Below are 17,703 nucleotides of genomic sequence, written 5' to 3'. Positions count from 1 at the left end.
GTAAAACAAAAAGGAACAAACAAAACATAAAGACAAATGCATAGATATAGACAACAGAATGGTGGTCACCAGAGGGGAAATAGTGTGGGGGGAGGACATAGGAGGTAAAGGGGGTCAAAATATAATAACATAAGGAAATTAGACTTTGTGGTTGAGTACCTATTAGAGTATACAATGTCATAAAGTTGTACGCCTGAAATTTATGTAACGATATTAGTCACTGTTACCTGAGTAAATTTAAAGAGAAAAATATTTAACCTAAAATAAATTCCATGGATTGTAATCACTCCCTGGCTGTTACTCACAAAGAGAGATCTCCCCTGTCCACACCTGTACCACAATTGCTTGAGTGAGGCACTACAGGAAAACAACTATAACAAGGCATATCTCAAACAGCACAGAGTTTCAAAAGGAGCTCTCAATGCTATCAGACAATTACAATTACAAATACAATTACACCTCCCTGATCATTTCAAATTCCCAGTACCTGAGACAATTATTTCACACCTTGCTCTCCCTCCTCAGCCTCCCACCCCTTTCCCTTTCTACCTGCCTCAGCTAATGACTTTGCTTCATAATTCATTCAGTAAATAAAACAAACCAGATGGTCTTCTCCTCACCCTCAAATTTATAAACCTGTCTTTAACTAGTTCATATTCTAAGTGCTCCATCCTTTTAAAAAAGGGGAACATCACTGCTTCTATTCAGGCCTAATCACTCCACTTTTCTCTGAACCCATCCCCTCTCCCTTTTCAAGGGTTTTGCTCCTGTCTGAGTGTCCTCTCCCTGCTGTGCCTTCAGCTTCCCTCTACTGAATTATTTCCAGGAATATACAAACTCACTCAGTACATCCATTTCCCACAAATGTCCTTCTCACTATCACCAATTTGGTTTTTAACAGCAAAATTTCTAGAAAATATCTCTACTCACTACCTTGACTCTATTAGCTTTAGCTTCCATCCCTACCATTTCATAAGTTCCTCAAGCCACTCCCCTCCTCAAAATACTGTTTTATCTTTGCTTTCATGATACCATCCTCTTCCTATCATTCTTGAACACCTCTTTTACCTAACCTCTAACCTCTTGCTACTCAGAGTATGATCTACAGGACCAGTGGCACGAGAGCACCTGGAAGCTTGTCAGATTTGCAGACTCAGACACCAGACCAACTGGATCAGAATCTCCAGTGAACAGATAACTCCCAGGACATTAAAGTTACAGAATCATTGCTCTAAATGTTCGTGCCCCAGAGTCCTATGCTGTGCTCTTCTTCTAGGTCAGTGGTCAGCAAACTGTGGCCCCTTGAGTATGGCTCTTCCACAAAATACCACATGCGGGCGCGCACCTACAGTGCGATTGAAACTTCGTGGCCACATTCAAGGGGCCAAAGAGCCGCACGTGGCTCGCAAGCCGCAGTTTGCCGACCACTGTTCTAGGTGATCCCACCCAGGTCACTGGTTTTAAATACTATTTTTCTCCAAATCTCTCTCTCTCTCTAGCACTGATTTCCCTCCTAAATTCCAGATTCATAACTCAATAGCTTATATCTCCATTTAAATGTCTCAAATATTTAAAACTTAATATGTTGAAAACAGAAGCCCTTACCCACGCCACTACAAAGCCCTGCCAAAATAAGACAGCTAAGTTTACTGAGCCCTCTAAGTATTGCAGGTTCTATACTAAGTGCTTAACATTTATCAGCTCCTTTAGTTCTCACCCCACCACCAGGAGACAGGTACCATTATAGTTCTCATTTTAGAGAAGAGTAATTGAAACAAAGAAAGTTCCCCACAATCATACATCTCTTAAGTACCACAGCCAGGATTTGAAATTAAATCATCTGATCCAGGAACATGCTCCTGTTATTCTTTTTTTTTTCCTGTTATTCTTAATTCCATCTGCCCTTAGCTCAAAGAACTCTAAAAGTCATCATTTAGTTCTTTATCATCCACTTCCAATCCTATACATTACATCTCCAAACATGATCTTGAGTAGAAGTACTTCTCTCCATCTCCACAGCTATCAGCCTTGACCTAGCCATCATTTTGCTCATGTGTTCATGAACCTCCTAATTGGTCTCCCTCCTTCCACTCTGCCTGGTCTTCCCTCACAGCAGTAAGTTTTCTTCTTTTTCTGTAATCTTCAGCCAAGGATATGTTTTTATTGATTTTCAGAGAGAGAGAGAGAAACATCGATGTTAGAAACATTGATCGGTTGCCTCCTATATGTGCCCCAACCAGGGATCAAAGCTGCAACCTAAGTATGTGCCCTGACTGGGAATGGAGACCACAACCTTTTGGTGTACAAGGTGACACTCCTACCAACTGACCCACCCAGCCAGGGCAGCAGTGAGTTTTCTAAAGTAAGAATTGATATCACTGCCTTGTTGAAACCTCTTTGTGGGCTGCCATCTGCTGGACCATGGCTGAAGGAACCCTTTGTGACCTGAGCCCTGTCTTCTCCAGCCCACACCCCACATTAGCCTTGGGAGCTCCTATTTCTGGGACATGCCAAGTACATTGTCCCACCCCCTCTGGGCCTTTGCTCTTGCCTTGGATCAAAACCATCTTTTTCTCCCAAGTCCTTCATCCTGAAAGTCTCCATTGTCATGTTGCCTCATCCAAACACACTATCTAAAGCAGGGGTCCTCAAACTACGGCCCGCGGGCCACATGCGGCCCGCCGAAAACATTTATCCGGCCCGCCGGGTGTTTTTGCCGCCGCTGTGTGCATAGGAATTTGTTCATAGTTTTTTTTTAAACTATAGTCCGGCCCTCCAACAGTCTGAGGAACAGTGAACTGGCCCCCTGTTTAAAAAGTTTGAGGACCCCTGATAAAGGGTCACTGTCAAAGCACCCTGCTTCCTCTATAGCACTTACCACATCTGAATCTGAGAGAAAATATAATAGGGAAGGTCCTAGGGGCAAATCCCTTGTCCATCTGGATTCACATCCTGGCTCTATCCCATGATATCTCTGCAGCTGCCTCTCTTCACCTGGTAAGAATAGACCCCACTTCCTATGGCTGCTGTAATGAGTTACAACAATGCCTGGCACTTACTTCCTGCTGTTGAAGTATTTTCTATCTTTATTGTGTGTACTTTAGGGCAAGGACCTGGCCCCTAGATCATCTCTATATTCCCAGTGCCTAGAACACCAAGTTTATAAAAGTTTGTCAAATGAATACTGTTCCTCTTCCTTGTTCCCTTAATAAAAGTGATAAAGTGCCAGTTATGTACCATTTCCCAATGATTTTTTTTTTGTTTTTACCCTGGATTCACCAATTAATGTGCCTTCATGGTCTATTTTACATGCATTTATTTCATTCTATTCATACTATATAATTGTTATACAACCTAGAAAACGTACAAAAGCCTAATTCATTTCCAAAACCCAGGCAGAGCTAAGGTACAAAAAAGAAACAGTACATTAAGTGACAAGAAGTGCTGGGGTGACCTATACAAATCATACTGTCTGTCACATGATGTATTTAATGCTGTAAATGTTGCCACAGGAGAATCTCTTGTCTTTGCAGCGGCCACATAGTTCCTGTCGATGAGGTCTCCTGAGGTCAATGTTTCTTTTCTTTAGAGGACAGGAACAACGGGACTTTAAACAAGTCTTTAGAAAATAAGGAACAATTTGGACACAATCAAATTAGTGTTTCAAATGTAAACCTCAAACCAAAATACTTCCCATCACCCCCTCCGTGGTATCTTCATCGTCCGTTGAGTCCTAGGAAAAGTCCAAGACCAAGTTGTATAAAACCACTCTTATCCCATTAAATGGCATGCATTTGTCAAGATGAGTGATCAAAGATGATGTTTTAGAGAATATCACTGAGCCAATCAAGATCTCATGTAAAAGAAAAGTTTTACATGTTAGAGTTTTCTAGAGTATCTTTACTGTGTAAGTGTTCACATTTATAACCAGGTGTGAATGAAGGGCAGTGGTGAGTATTAAGTGACTTGATTATCTACATTGGAACATTTAAAAACACCAGCACAGTGATTCTCAACCAATGGCATTTTACCCACCAGCAACATTTGGCAATGTTTGGAGATATTTTTGGTTGTTACAACTAGGAAGGAAGGTGTTATAGAGGTAGTTAAAATTATTCTTTCCTTTCTGGACATGCACAATCTTTTCTGGACATGCCTGATCTTTAGTAGAATTTAAAGTTTTTTTAACCATGATCCCATTCTGTCTTCTAATAAATAAAATTACACCCCATGGAGACTGGTATACTGCCTGGCCCACTCTCCCAATTGATAATCACTGCTCTATTTTAGGCATATGTCCATAGCCAAACAGAGTAGGTCAAGCTTTACCTTTTATATTGTGAAAATAGGCATTTTAATTTTTCAAAAAAGAGTCAAGTATGATTTATCAAATCTTGTACTACACATTTACATGTTCCACTCTCCTATTGATAAGTATGTGTCCTTATAAGAAAATTCTAATAGCAAATACTCACATGGTACTTACTATGTGCACTGTACTTGCACTTTACATAGATTAACTTAATTCTCACGATACCCTTGTAAGGAAGAAAAGGCCCAGTTTTAAAAAATTAGGTTTCCTCTAAATGTGGGCTTCTGTTTCTGGCAATAATGGATTAGTATGTTGTTTTTTGTTTTGTTTTTTAAATATATTTTATTTATTTTTTACAGAGAGAAAGGGAGAGAGATAGAGAGCCAGAAACATCGATCAGTTGCCTCCTGCACATCTCCTACTGGGGATGTGCCCACAACCCAGGTACATGCCCTTGACCGGAATCAAACCCGGGACCCTTCAGTCCGCAGGCCGACGCTCTATCCACTGAGCCAAACCGGTTTCGGCTGGATTAGTATGTTTGACCAAGCTTCTTGTTTAGGACAACTGGAAAAGCTGAGCTAAAAAGTAATAATAATTATTTTAAAATAACTATTTAAAGGCACCAAAAAATTATCTAAGCATTAGAGAAGGAAAGCCAGAAAGAGAGGTGAGCCTGACATTTGGTATTATTTTCCCTCTAAAGGTATCTCCCAATTCTGAAAGAGGTGAAAGACAGTAGAATTCTGAAAATGGGTTTAACAGAGGGATGATCTTAAATATTCCAAAATGGAAGAACTCTAGTAAACAATTCAAATTTTTTATTGAAACTCTGAAAGGCTATCCTCTAAGAATAAGGATGAGCCAAAACATGACCAGCCTTCACAGATTCCAAAGCCCCGTTTCAAAAGAGCTCATTCCTGATTGAAAAATAGTAAACTAAAATTGTTAGTGTCCCCATCTACCCACCAGAAGCAAAAAAAATCTTCTGTGGAAAAAGATACTACCGTAGGCCTCGATTATTACTGTAATTTTTCATATACAATATCTAGTCCTCAATCAAAAATAAACAAGTGCAAGAGAAAACAGAACAGCACGCTTGAAAACCAAGGAAAATCAAGAGTATAGCAACAGAACCATAGGGAATAGAGTTATATGGTACAGATGTTAAAATAATTATGCTTAATATATTTAAAGAAATGAGAATGATATTTCCAGCAGAAAACTGGAAGTTATTTTTTAAAAAAAACAAAAATTCTAGTACTGGAAAATACAATAACAAATCAATAACTCAATAGCAGATAATGCATGTAAAGCACTTAGCCCAAAATTTGGCACATAGTAAAAGCTTAATAAAGGTTACCCATTAAATTATTACAGCCATACACAGGGTGTTTGAGAAAAAACACACTACGCCATACATAAACACACCACCTAAGGCAACTTAGGACTAAATCTCCCATTATACGCCCCCCCCCCCCCCCCAAAAAAAAGAATTTATGCTTTTTTCCTTAAAATATTATAAAAATTCAAACATATAGAAAAAAACCTAATACTCCTACACAAATATCCAATTCTATCAAATCCAAACATTATGCCACAAAAGCTTCATGGTAACAATGAAAATATTTCAGACACAAAGGAAGTGTTCTATATGCTTACCTGACACTGGATTGCTTCTACCCGATAAGGGTTAAAACTCTTATGGCATTTGCAACAGAGTTGTTTGAAATAAACCTAAGGAGAAATTTGTATTTTTTTAAATCCAAGTTTATATGTACCCTAGGCTCCCAGTTTTTAAGTAACTCATTCCTTTCCTTTGTACCACCAATACACATAGTTTCTAGGCTTTGTACATTTCCTCGTGCACACTTTCTCCCTACCTTACTTGGTGAACTCCTATTTATCCTTTAAAATCCTGCTCAGATATCACAATGCCTTTCTCCTGACAAGGTTACTCATCCCCTTCTGTGTTATTTCTGTATCATGTCCATGCCACGGGTGCCATTGATTGTCACCAAAGCACACTGTGTCTGTGTCACTGCTATCATTATAAATATCTTGAGGATGAGTTCTATGTCTTTGTATCCTAGTGTCTTGGAGGGTTTGAATTAAATCCACTGTTTTTCTTCTGGCAAGAAAGGAAAGTACTTTTAGTTTAGTTTAAAAATCTATCTACCTTCAGATATAGTAAATGACTAGTGTGAAAATTCATGCTTTCATTCAGGCCTTAGCACACCTCTCCCTCTACGGTTAGGGACTCCAACTCAAATGCTCATAATAGTTGGTGACATAGACCAGCTATAGACTGTTACAAAATGAAGGGAAAGGAGAAAGAAGCTGCTTAGCCCCAGCCTACTGTTCTATGATGTGATTGTGCAAGAAAATCTGAAAACACAGACTGAAATCTTCCCCAATCTGAATGTGTTGACAACTAATTCAAAGTAAGGGAGGAACCTCCTTAGCCTAAAGAAGTTCTCTTATTGCCCCACCTGTGGACAGACAGTGGAAATTCCTTAGCGCTAATGCCCAAACTTGTTCAAAATACAACTGAAAAATGATTACACAAAGTCCTAACGTACACAAGAACAAAAGTTCATCTAAATAACCTGATATGTGGTCCAACATAAGTACCAAACCCAACAGAACAAACACCAGGACATGGGTCGGCAGCCTCAGGAAGTCATGTAGACTGTCCAGTTCAGTTCAATTCATTAACTGAGCACCTATTCTGTGCGTGGCATGGAGGATGCTAAGATGAATGAGACAATGTTAAGTTATACTCCAATAAAAAGTACTTTCTTCCTCCACTTAATATCTGTACCTGCCCCCACCCTCATCCATGTCCCATACACTTTTACTCACCTTACTAGTTCCAGAAATGCACCACACATAAGCACTCTCCCATCTAGTCTTACAATCCTTACAGTGAAAATAGGCATATTTTCGTTCCAAAAACTGCAATAAAAGAAGTGTCTTTTACTATCCAGGAGGGAAAAAAGCCAGATCCTTCTTTGCTTGTGGCTTAGTATAAGAAATACAAAAAGCCTCCTTAACCTCACTCACAGCTGTTCTCAAGGTTATTACATTAATTTGGTGTCTCATCTCTGAAAGATTACTCTGGAATTCTTCTTCCTGCTGCCTCTCACACTTTTTCAGTCCGTTTTCCACAATGCCATAAGCACAGTCTCTCCAGAATGAGATTATGATCATATGTTTCACAGACTTGAAATCCTTCTTCATCTCCTCATTCCCAATTAATAATGGTTGCCAGACTTTTGGTTTGCACATGCTTAAAGCTGGCACAATATTTCACCAGTAAGTTACAAAACACAGAGGCCATGTAAAACACCAGTTTACACACCCAGCCAGGTGGTTCAGTTGGTTGAAGTGTCATACCATACACCAAAATGGTTGTGGGTTTGGTTTCTGGTCAGGGCACATAACTAGGTTTTGGGTTCAATCCCTAATTGGGCATTACGTGAGGCAACCAATTGATGTTTCTCTCTCACATTGCTCTCTCTCTCTCTATCCCTTACTCCCTCTCTAAAAATCAATAAACATATCCTTGGTAAGAATTTTTAAAATAACATTTAAATACAGGTTTTCAGAACTTCCTTTCTTTCATCAAATAAAGGGAGGAAGCCAGGAAGATTTTGTTCTTGTTGCCCCAGAAATGGAAAAGAGGAAAGAGAGAAAGGGGCCAGCAGAGGGCTGAGGAGAAGACAAAGTTCACCTGGAAGTTGGGTTTCCTGAGACGGTGGGCATCTCCCTGGGCCTGCTTGCTCCGCCCAGGACTAGAGGCAGCTTCCTCCCCCAACTTGTCCTGCTGCCAGCATTCCTCCTGCTTGTCCTCTTGTGATGTTGGCAGTGGTGATGACTTCTGCTGCTGCTGCTGGCTTTCCTCTGCGGGACTGGAAAGAGCATCCCACTCCTCATCCTTTCCATCCTTCCGCAGCCGGATCAAGTCCCTGAGGTCCATTGCTGGTGAATAGAGGTCCCAGGCTGGTAGGGGTCCCTTGGGGCCCCTGCAGCCCCAAAAAGAGCAGCTGCGCAGGGTGAGAGGGCCCAGCGAGCACTGTACCGACCTGTCCACACGTAGGCTCACCTGCACGCCTGCCTCCTTGGTGTTGGCCTTGCACAGCCTCAGGCCCAGGCTGGGGTTCATCTGGGAGAGAATGGCCTTAAGCTGAGCCCTCTTGTAAGGGTCAGTGCAGTAGGCCCAGGCGTTCGTGGGCACCACCAGCCCCGTCCTGGCCAGGAAAGTGGGGGCACCAGTGTTTTGACTCCAGTCAGGCTGTTGGTGGTCAGAGAGTCCAGGCTGGCCCAAAGGCAATGTGTTCCCATAGTGTGTTCCCTGGTACAGGCCCTGGGGAACTCGGACAAAGCGCTCCATCTGTTGTCCAGACTTAGCACAATATATCCTGGTATAGTTTGCTTGTGTCCTTATTCTGCCTTCCACCTTCATCTGCCCCTTCTTTCTCCTGGTCAAGTTGGTTCAGGTTCATCCGAGCTTCTCCATTTATTTCAGAGCTGCTGCCTATTACCTTAATTGAAGGGGGTGGTGGGAGGAGAGCTACCTACCTTCAAAGGCCTAAATGCCACCTGATTCGAATTGCTCTTCCCTATCTCTTCAATTTGCTGCTCCTAAATCTCTTTTCAAAGCTGTTTTTCATTACTGACTTATTCACACACATGCTATAATTAGCCATTCATTTATTTATTCCCATGGTAATGTACCATTTCAAGATCCTTTTTAATGCATATAATAAAACAAATGCAAGAAGTAATTTGAGCAGCTTTATACTAGAAGAGTGTAAGGGGGGGAATGCATTATTATGACAGTAAAGGCCAGAGGAGCAGGGAGCATAACGTTATGGAAGGGGAAGGGTGTATATAGCGAGAGAAATATATTTCAGAGGGTTATATGACATGCCAAAGGCTCCTAGTGAGAACCACTACCCCTCCCCCAAAAAAGGTGGGGGAAGCAATTGTTCTGATTTAGTGGGTGAATACAGATTTAATAAAATGATAGTGAAGTATCTGAGGTCAAACCTATTTCTTATATGATTATTTTAAGATTAAATGTGAAGCACAAAGCAGACTCACATGTTGAGTAAGTGGCAGCTATCCTATATAATAAAAGCCTAATATGCTATGTGTCTGGTCGTCCAGTCATCTGTTCAACCAATCAAAACATAATATGCTAATAATATGCTAAGGGAGCTCAACCTCTCTCTATGATGAGCACTGACCACCAGGGGGCAGACAATTGACCAGCCGCTATGACATGCATTGACCACCAGGGGGCAGACACTCAACGCTGGAGCTGCCCCCTGGTGGTCAGGAGCGCCGCTCAGCCAGAAGCCAGTCTCACGGCTGGTGAGCGCAGCGGCAGTGGTGGGAGCCTCTCCCGCCTCTGTGGCAGTTGGACATCCCCTGAGGGCTCCCGGACTTCGGACTTCGAGAGGGTGCAGGCCAGGCTGAGGGACCTCCCCCCACCCCCGAGTGCACAAATTTTGTGCACCAGGCCTCTAGTTGTTAGATAAGGATCCCAGGCCTGTGTTCTTTCCTGTTCAGACCTAGGTGATCATACGCTTTGGTATTTTCCTGTATTGGTCAGCTTCCTGCTACAGCTGAAGGTTATGATCAAACTGAAATGACATCTAAGGAACCAAGTGAAGCCCACCCTTGTTCTAATCCAAGGCTGCTTCTACTGCTTACTGCTCAAGAGCCTTCCAGAAGCAGCAGGGCCCATGGGCAGCTCCCACCTCCAAAACCCAGGAGAAGGCTTTCCAGGCCATAAACAAACCCGAAGTAAGCCTTGTGGGCATGTCAGACGCTGTGCATGAGGACAGGGTCCTCCCTTCCGGGGAAGTTTGAAGGGGACAACAGGCTCACACAGGGTGGTCAGTACCCTAAGACTGTAAAGGGCTCTAGGGCAGCCTGCAGAGGGGAGCAGCTGACACCACAGGAAGAGTTACGGTGGATTCCCCATTTCTCAAGCAGAAAGACAGGCTCAAAGTTCTTGAACCTGCTATCTAAGAGCATCACAGGACTAGAGCTTCACCTGTCAGCCCGCCCACTCCACAAGGAGCCTCAGCCAGAAATAGGTCATCCTCCTGAAATTGGACAATGAATGGATTTGGGCTGCCAGTCACTACTTGAGCCAATTAAGCATGAGACAGGGTTGAATCTTGTATGAGCATTTATTCCAATAATACTGGCAGCATGGGAGAGCGGCAGGTCATTCTGAAAATCTGCTCTGCCACCCCTCCCACAAGCCAACTGCTTATATTGGGTATAAGGACCAAGATTACATAGGGAAGTAGGTAAAAAGAATAAAAAGGGGTATAATAGTTACAGATTACAGGCAATGCCAGGCTGGGGGTTGCAAAGGGCAGGCACCTCTGGGGACTCCATTGTTTTGGCAACAAAGTTGTTAATCTTTCCATGATAATGAGAGGAAGAACCAAGATGGCAGTTAGATAAATGCAATACTCAACACCTCCCACAACCACATCAAAATTACAACTAAAATAGAGAACAACCATCATTCAGAACCACCTGAAATTCGACTGAATGGAAGTCCTGCAACTAGAGAAGTAAAGAAAAAAACACACAGAGACTGGCAGGAGGAGCAGAGGTGTGGAATAGGCTGGTCCAACACCACATGTGGCATTTTTTAAAAATGGGAGAGATATCTAGGCTGTGGAGGCCTCCTGTGAGGGGTCCCAGCCCCAAACCAGACTCCTCAGCTCAGGGATCCAGAGCTGAGAAGAGAAGTGCCTGTAACTTCAGGCTATATAAACCAGTGGAAAGTGGCTGAGGAGAGCCAGACAATTCCTCTTGAAGGACCTGCACTCAGACTTGCTCAGATTCACTCCCTCCGAGCTCCAGCACTGGGGCAGAAGCTTGGGGGGATCCAGTGACATATGGGGAGAAACTAGATTGTCTGGCATTGGAGCAAAAACTCAGGGGTGGATTTCTCCCTGACAGGGGTGTTCGCAGCAGTCATTGTCCCTATGCTGAGACCTCTCTGATCTTAGAGATGACTGGCAGAGGTCATATCTGAGTCTCCACCAACCTGTCCCACACTGTTCATTCCTCCCTGTGATTCCTTGAGACTCTGCCCCACCCAATTTGCAGCCCCACCCAAGCTGTTTGCAGTGGCTTTTCCATATAAATGGCCTGTCCTGGCTCAGGCTTCAGACTTTCCTAAAATCTCTCAGACAAGCAGCAGAAGGCATCAGTGTGCTCCATACCACTCAACAAGAGGCCCCAGGCCCAGCACTAGCAGCAGCCTGCCTTGCTTCACAGCTTGACCTCTCCTGGGCACTTCCAAGCCCAATACAAGTAGCAGCCAACTACAGATGGCTCTGTAGCTTGTGCTCAGTGGCCCCAGGGCGCAGGCAGTGGCTGACTTTGCATCTCCAGGGGGCCCAAGAGCCAGTGCAGCTGGTGGATAGCTTCAGACCACACCAGATTACAACTCTACACATCCATGACTGACAAACTCAAAGGGCAGACTCAGTGAGCACCAAAGCTCCACTGAAGCAAATCCTGCTCCATAGGGATACCTCCTGAACATGAGCTCTTCTGCTGTAGGCACAGCTGGTCCTCACAGCTAATTGGACTGGGGTTCAATCCCTCTCAGTGATGCCAATAGCAAGCAAGGCTCAACTATAACAATGCACACAGCCCACACAGGGGCACACCTAGAGTGCCCATCTCAGGTGACGGGGGAGTCTGAGCCACTGGGCCCTGTAGGAGGCTACTCTACCAATTCCAGGAGACATAACAGCTCTACCTAATACAAAGAAACAAACACAGGGAAGCATCCAAAATACAGAGACAAAGAAACATGCCACAAATGAAAGAACAGTAGAAATATAAAAAAAAAAAGAACTAAATGAAATGGAAGCAAGCAAACTACAGATACAGAGTCCAAAACAATGATTATGAGGATGCTCAAGGATCTTAATGAGATCTTCAAGGGACTTAGTGAGAATTTCAAGGATCTTAGTGAGAATTTCAAGAAAATTAGTGAGACCATCAAAGACATGAGAAAGGACCAGTCAGAAATGAAGGATACACTAACTAACATGAAGAATAATTTACAGGGAATCAACAGTAGAGTAGAGGATGCCAAGAATCAAATCAGTGATTTGGAATATGAGGAAGCAAAAAACACGCAATCAGAAGAGCAAAAAGAAAAAGAATCCAAAAATATGAAGATATGTTGTATGTGTATTCCCCCACGTCCCGCGTGGTTTAGGGTTCAGGATCTGGAAGAGGAGCCGCACACAAATGAAAGAGAAGAGACAAGAGATAATTTGGAAATACTGGGGGGCCAGGCGGGCAAGTCCAACTCAAGGGGAAGGACTTCCACTGGTGCCCAGGCTTCGCCAGCCTTTTACTCACTTTGGTTAAGCATAAAACCCTTAGTCAGGCAGGTAATTGCAGTAATAGACAGGTTATCATAAAGGTCAGTAAATATTAGAAGGATTTACTCTGAGACTATTTGGTCAGGAAATAGCTTGAGCCCCCATTGTCAGGACTAGACAATCGGTGCATAGCTCAGGCCCTGCCGTGGGTTCAAGGATCACCAGCCTTCCCGGATCCTTGTTTGCACTTCTCTGCTAGTGAAGACAATGGGCAGCCTCCTGCAAAGATAGTGTAAGGAGCCCCTAGGATAACTTCAAGCAAACAACATTCAAATCATAGGGCTGCCAGAAGAAGAGAGAGAGCAAGAAATCGAAAAACTATTTGAAGAAATAATGACAGAAAACTTCCCCTACCTGCTGAAAAAAATAGACTTACAAGTTCCTGAAGCGTGCAGAGTCCCAAACAAGATGAACCCAAAGAGGCCCACACCAAGACACATCATAATTAAAATGGCAAAGTTTAAAGACAAAGAGAGAATTTTAAAAGCATCAAGAGAAAAACATCTTACAGGAACTTCTAAGACCACAACTCTTGCACAGCCCAGATACATGCTCAACAGAAGCCGCCTGAAGCACGGTCCAGATATGAATGTCAGCCAAAGCCTACAGCTTTCCCTAGGCACATAAAAAGCCTGCTCCCTCCCCATTCCCCACTAACTCCTTTCCCAGAGTCAGTCCACCTGCACCCAGGTGCCTTCAATAAATATCATTTTGATTACACTGAGCCTTTAGTCCAGTGCTTCTCAACCTTGGCTGCACATTAGAATCACCTGGGAATCTTTTTAAAATCCTGATTTCTGGGCCTCATCCTCTGGAAATTCTGTTTCTTTGTTATGGGGTGAGGCCACAACATTATAGTGGGGCCTTGACTTACGAGTGTCCCGACTAACGAGTTTTTTGAGATACCAGCTGTCTCTCAGCCGATTTTTTGCATTGAGTTGATAGAGTAATTTGAGTTAACGAGCTCCTTAACGAGCTCCTTAACGAGCTCGGTCTCAGAACAAATTAAACTCGTAAGTCAAGGCTTCACTGTAGTAACAAAGAAACAGAATTTCCAGAGGATGAGGCCCAGAAATCAGGATTTTAAAAAGATTCCCAGGTGATTCTAATGTGCAGCTAAGGTTGAGAACCACTGCTTTAGTCAGTTCTTGTGACCCTGGCCCAACCCGGAACCTTTCAGTTGGTGCCGAAAACCCGGGAAGGTCTGGCAGTGGACCCCAGGACAGGCCCTGACTCCCAGCAACTAGGCATTTGCCACTCGGAGACTGTGATCAACCGACTCCAGAGCAGACCTCTTGCCCATGGGAGACACCCAGCCATGCTTACACATGGCTGAACTCCTGCTGGTTGTCAGGTCCCTGCCTAGGTCCTGCGACCCTTCCCTCACCCTTTTGGGCTGTATTGGGTCACACAGACGACCGGATTAGGGAGCAACCATTTCTCTGCCCTCCAGACATCAACACCAGACACCGAATTGCCTGGTAAGTAGCTTTAGTCTGTTTTCCTCCATCTCTCCTGGACTGTCCTGTCATTTTGGGCTTGGAGCCCAAATGTACAGCCAGCCCCCCGAAAATCCAGTGCTGGTTGGGACAAGTCCTCCAGGAGAACCAGGTTCCCTTGCCCACTCTCCTGATGAGGATGCCTGTCCTGGAGGGAGGGCTCCACCCATTTCTTGTGAAAGTTAGGGGGAGAAAGGGACACCTTTCTCAGCCTTAACTTGACAGAAAATAGACCTTAAGCCATAGCCCATCACCACAGGGAATTCTCAATCAGCCATTCCCCACACCACACCCCTGGGGTGTTTCTATTGTGATACCTCTTGGCTGCAATACAAATTAGACAATGGGTTCCAATGGCCCAAGAATGGTTCAAATTCTCACTGATCTTGACAACTTTTGCTGCTGGCAGGGCAAATGGTCTGAGTTCCCATATATCCAGGCTTTCTTTGCACTCAGGACATGACCCTCACTTTGTAACAGCTGCTCTCCCTCACAGATTTTCCTCCTTCATTCTAAGCCCCATGAGGATCTCAAATCCTTCTCCTCCTTCACCACTTTTGATCCCACCAACCATCACCCCGTCCCCCAGCCTATGGCTCCTCCATTTCAGCAGCCTGAGAAGGCAGCCCATAAGGCAGTTAATTATGAGAAGCTAGCAGAAATCACCCAGGACAAGCATGAGAATCCAGCTGTTTTCCAATCATGCCTCACCCAGGCAATGAGAAAATATACCAATTTAGACCCCATGAGTCCTGAAGGTACTATAATCCTCAAGCTCCACTTTATATCTCAGTCCACCTTGGACACACGAAGGAAGCTCCAACAACTAGAGGACGGCCCTCAGACACCACAAAGAGACCTCTTAAATCTGACCTTTAAGGTCTTTAATAATAGAAACGGGGAGACCCAAATCCAAAAACAAAGGTGAGATCAGGCCAAGGCTAAGGCCCAGACGAAAGCCTTCCAGCTCTGCCACTACTTTCGTGAACCCCAAACAAAGTGCCAACCAAGGGTAAGTCAGGGGCTAAGCCTCCTCTGGACCCGTGCTTCAAATGCAACAAGAGAGGACACTGGACCAAGCCCTGCCCAAGCCTAAGACCCCCGCCTGGGCCCTACCCAAGGTGCAGAAGGGAAGGCCACTGGAAATCAGACTGTAGTCTGGCCCCTCCAGGTCAGATCTCAGCAAGGCTGCCCTCTGGATCCAGTTTGGAGCTCCCAGACCTCCTGGGACTTGCCACCAAAGACTGAAGGTGCCCAGGCCCTGACAGGGCCCCACAGACTGACATCGCCAGGACAGAGCCTCGGGTAACGACTGTGGTGGCAGGTAAGCCAATCTCCTTTTTAATCGACACTGGGGCCACTTATTCTGCCCTCCCCAAATTCACTGGGATCCTTGTCCCCTCCTCAGTCCCTATTATGAGGGTTGAAAGATTAGTCACAGTCATTAGCCACCTCACCTCTATGCTGCATCTTACTAAATACCCCCATTCACTCTTTTCTAGTTCTACCTCAGTGCCCGGCCCGAACTACTGCACATCCCCTCATAAACGACAGTCACCTACCTCAGTTTCACTCTCACCCCACAAAGCCACACCATTTCTTAGACTGTACAGTAAAAGCCTTATCTCCTCCATCACTGTCCCCTCTTCTAAACAAACAAAAAAGAATACTCTCTTTTCTCGGACTCACAAGATAATCTTGCTTCTCAGTTCCCAACTTCAGTCTTCTCACAAAGCTCCTCTATGACATGACATGGCGAAAGGACCCCCTCACTGAGCCTTTAGATCTCAAGGCCATCAGTCTCACCCCTTTAATGCTTTGAAAACTGCTCTCACCTCAGTGCCTTCTCACCTCCCTTCCCCCTTCCCAAAGAACAACTTTCTTCACTACAAATGCTTACTTAACAGTCCAGCTACTCTCAGAAGCTGAACTCATTACCACCCAAACATTAGCATGTGATCTCTAAGGAAAAATGTGGCAGTTTTAAATCCAAGTGGCTAGAGGCCTGGGAATAGGCTGCTGGGCCTGCTCTCTCCTCCCCCTGCCTTTTCTCCAGCCTCTGGTGCCTATACATAATTTTCCAAAGTCTTTGGTAACTTAAAGACTTTGGAGCATTGCTGGGTTAAATGATAAACATCTAAATATTTTAAAATAGCATAAAATATTGAAACATTGATTGCTAGACAATTAATTCACCTGCTCTTAGTTTTTATTACAGAGGTCTCTTGTACTTTGTTTAATGTATATATTCTTGAAAGTAAGAGTGTGTTTAAAGTGTGTTCATAAATGTAAATGCTGGTTGTTTACTTTTTGGCTAAAGGTGGTTATTTGTGAATGGGTAGAAGGTTTGTGTTGTCCAGTGAGTCAGGACTTGATCACTCCTGACGTCTGAAGGGACCCCTTCCCTCCTAGGAAGCTAAAGCAGCCCCACCCAGGCTCTCTCCTGTTGCTTAAGTCCTTACACCTGAGCCTAGACTTTCTTTATTTCCACCGCTCATTCATAGTCCTTGACACTATCATTGAAAGCGTCAACAGGTCTTCCTGCTTGGTATTTAGGAACCTCTCTCCCCTTTTCTAACCGTCTTAAAAGTCGGTCACTGCAAAGGACACCAAGTCAGGAATGAGCCCATAATACAGGGATATAACAAAGCAGACCAAGAGGCCAAGACAGTGGCTCAGAGGAAGCCTCCATCTCCCCAACTCTTAGCTATACCCCATATAACGCCCTAATACCCTCCAGAGGAACTGCAGTCCCTACTAACTCTTGGGGCCACTCAGGAAGATCCATGGGAAAATATATCCTTCCCCAGGGACAGGCCCTGTGATATCTTACAGGCTATCCACAATTCCCTAAGTATAGGATACATTTACAACTCCCAAAACCCCTCATCACATGTCCTAGCTTAGCCTTCTACTGAAAGATATCACTAAAACCTATTTTATCTATTACTCAGTATCTCCCCAAGGACAGGTTAGATTAAATCTCCTTCTTTCCCCACTCATCAGTCAAGGGGCCAAATCCCTGGACAAGAGTGACAGACTGACTTCACTCACATGCCCCCTATTTAAAAAACACACACACAAATATCTCTTAATCTTAGAAGATACCTTCTCAGGCTGGGTAGAAGCATTCCCCACTAGGTCTGAAAAGTCCTCTGAGGTCACACAAGCTCTCATTCAGCATATCATTCCCAGATTCAGCCTCCTCACCTCACTACAATCAGATAATGGACCTGCTTTCATATTTCAAATAACTCAACAGGTCTCTTGCACTCTGAACATCCAGTGGAACTTATACCACCTACCAGCCCCAATCTTCAGGCAAGGTAGAAAAGGCAAATTCCTTAATTAAGTCTCACCTAACTAAATTAACTCACAAAACAAGAGAACCTTAAACTACTCTCCTACCTCTAGCCCAGTAGTTCTCAACCTTCCTAATGCTGCG

The 17,703-nt window shown here is 44.1% G+C and overlaps 1 protein-coding gene across 1 annotated transcript; it reads right to left on the bottom strand.

Annotated features, from left to right (window-relative positions):
• Positions 1–3,475: 3,475 nt before the first annotated feature.
• LOC139005200 (protein ZAR1-like) lies at positions 3,476–8,708 on the bottom strand. The gene is made up of 4 exons (XM_070407531.1): positions 8,049–8,708; positions 7,178–7,270; positions 5,975–6,049; positions 3,476–3,619 (listed from the first exon to the last, which is right to left on the bottom strand). Exons 1-4 carry the CDS (start codon positions 8,706–8,708, stop codon positions 3,476–3,478), a joined length of 972 nt encoding a protein of 323 aa, XP_070263632.1.
• Between the last annotated feature and the right edge of the window lie 8,995 nt (positions 8,709–17,703).

Source organism: Myotis yumanensis, unplaced genomic scaffold (assembly GCF_028538775.1).
Source record: "Myotis yumanensis isolate MYYU_CA2020_CCGP unplaced genomic scaffold, mMyoYum1.0.hap1 SCAF_3, whole genome shotgun sequence".
Classification (NCBI taxonomy): domain Eukaryota; kingdom Metazoa; phylum Chordata; class Mammalia; order Chiroptera; family Vespertilionidae; genus Myotis; species Myotis yumanensis.
This window is presented reverse-complemented; position numbering and strand designations above follow the sequence as displayed.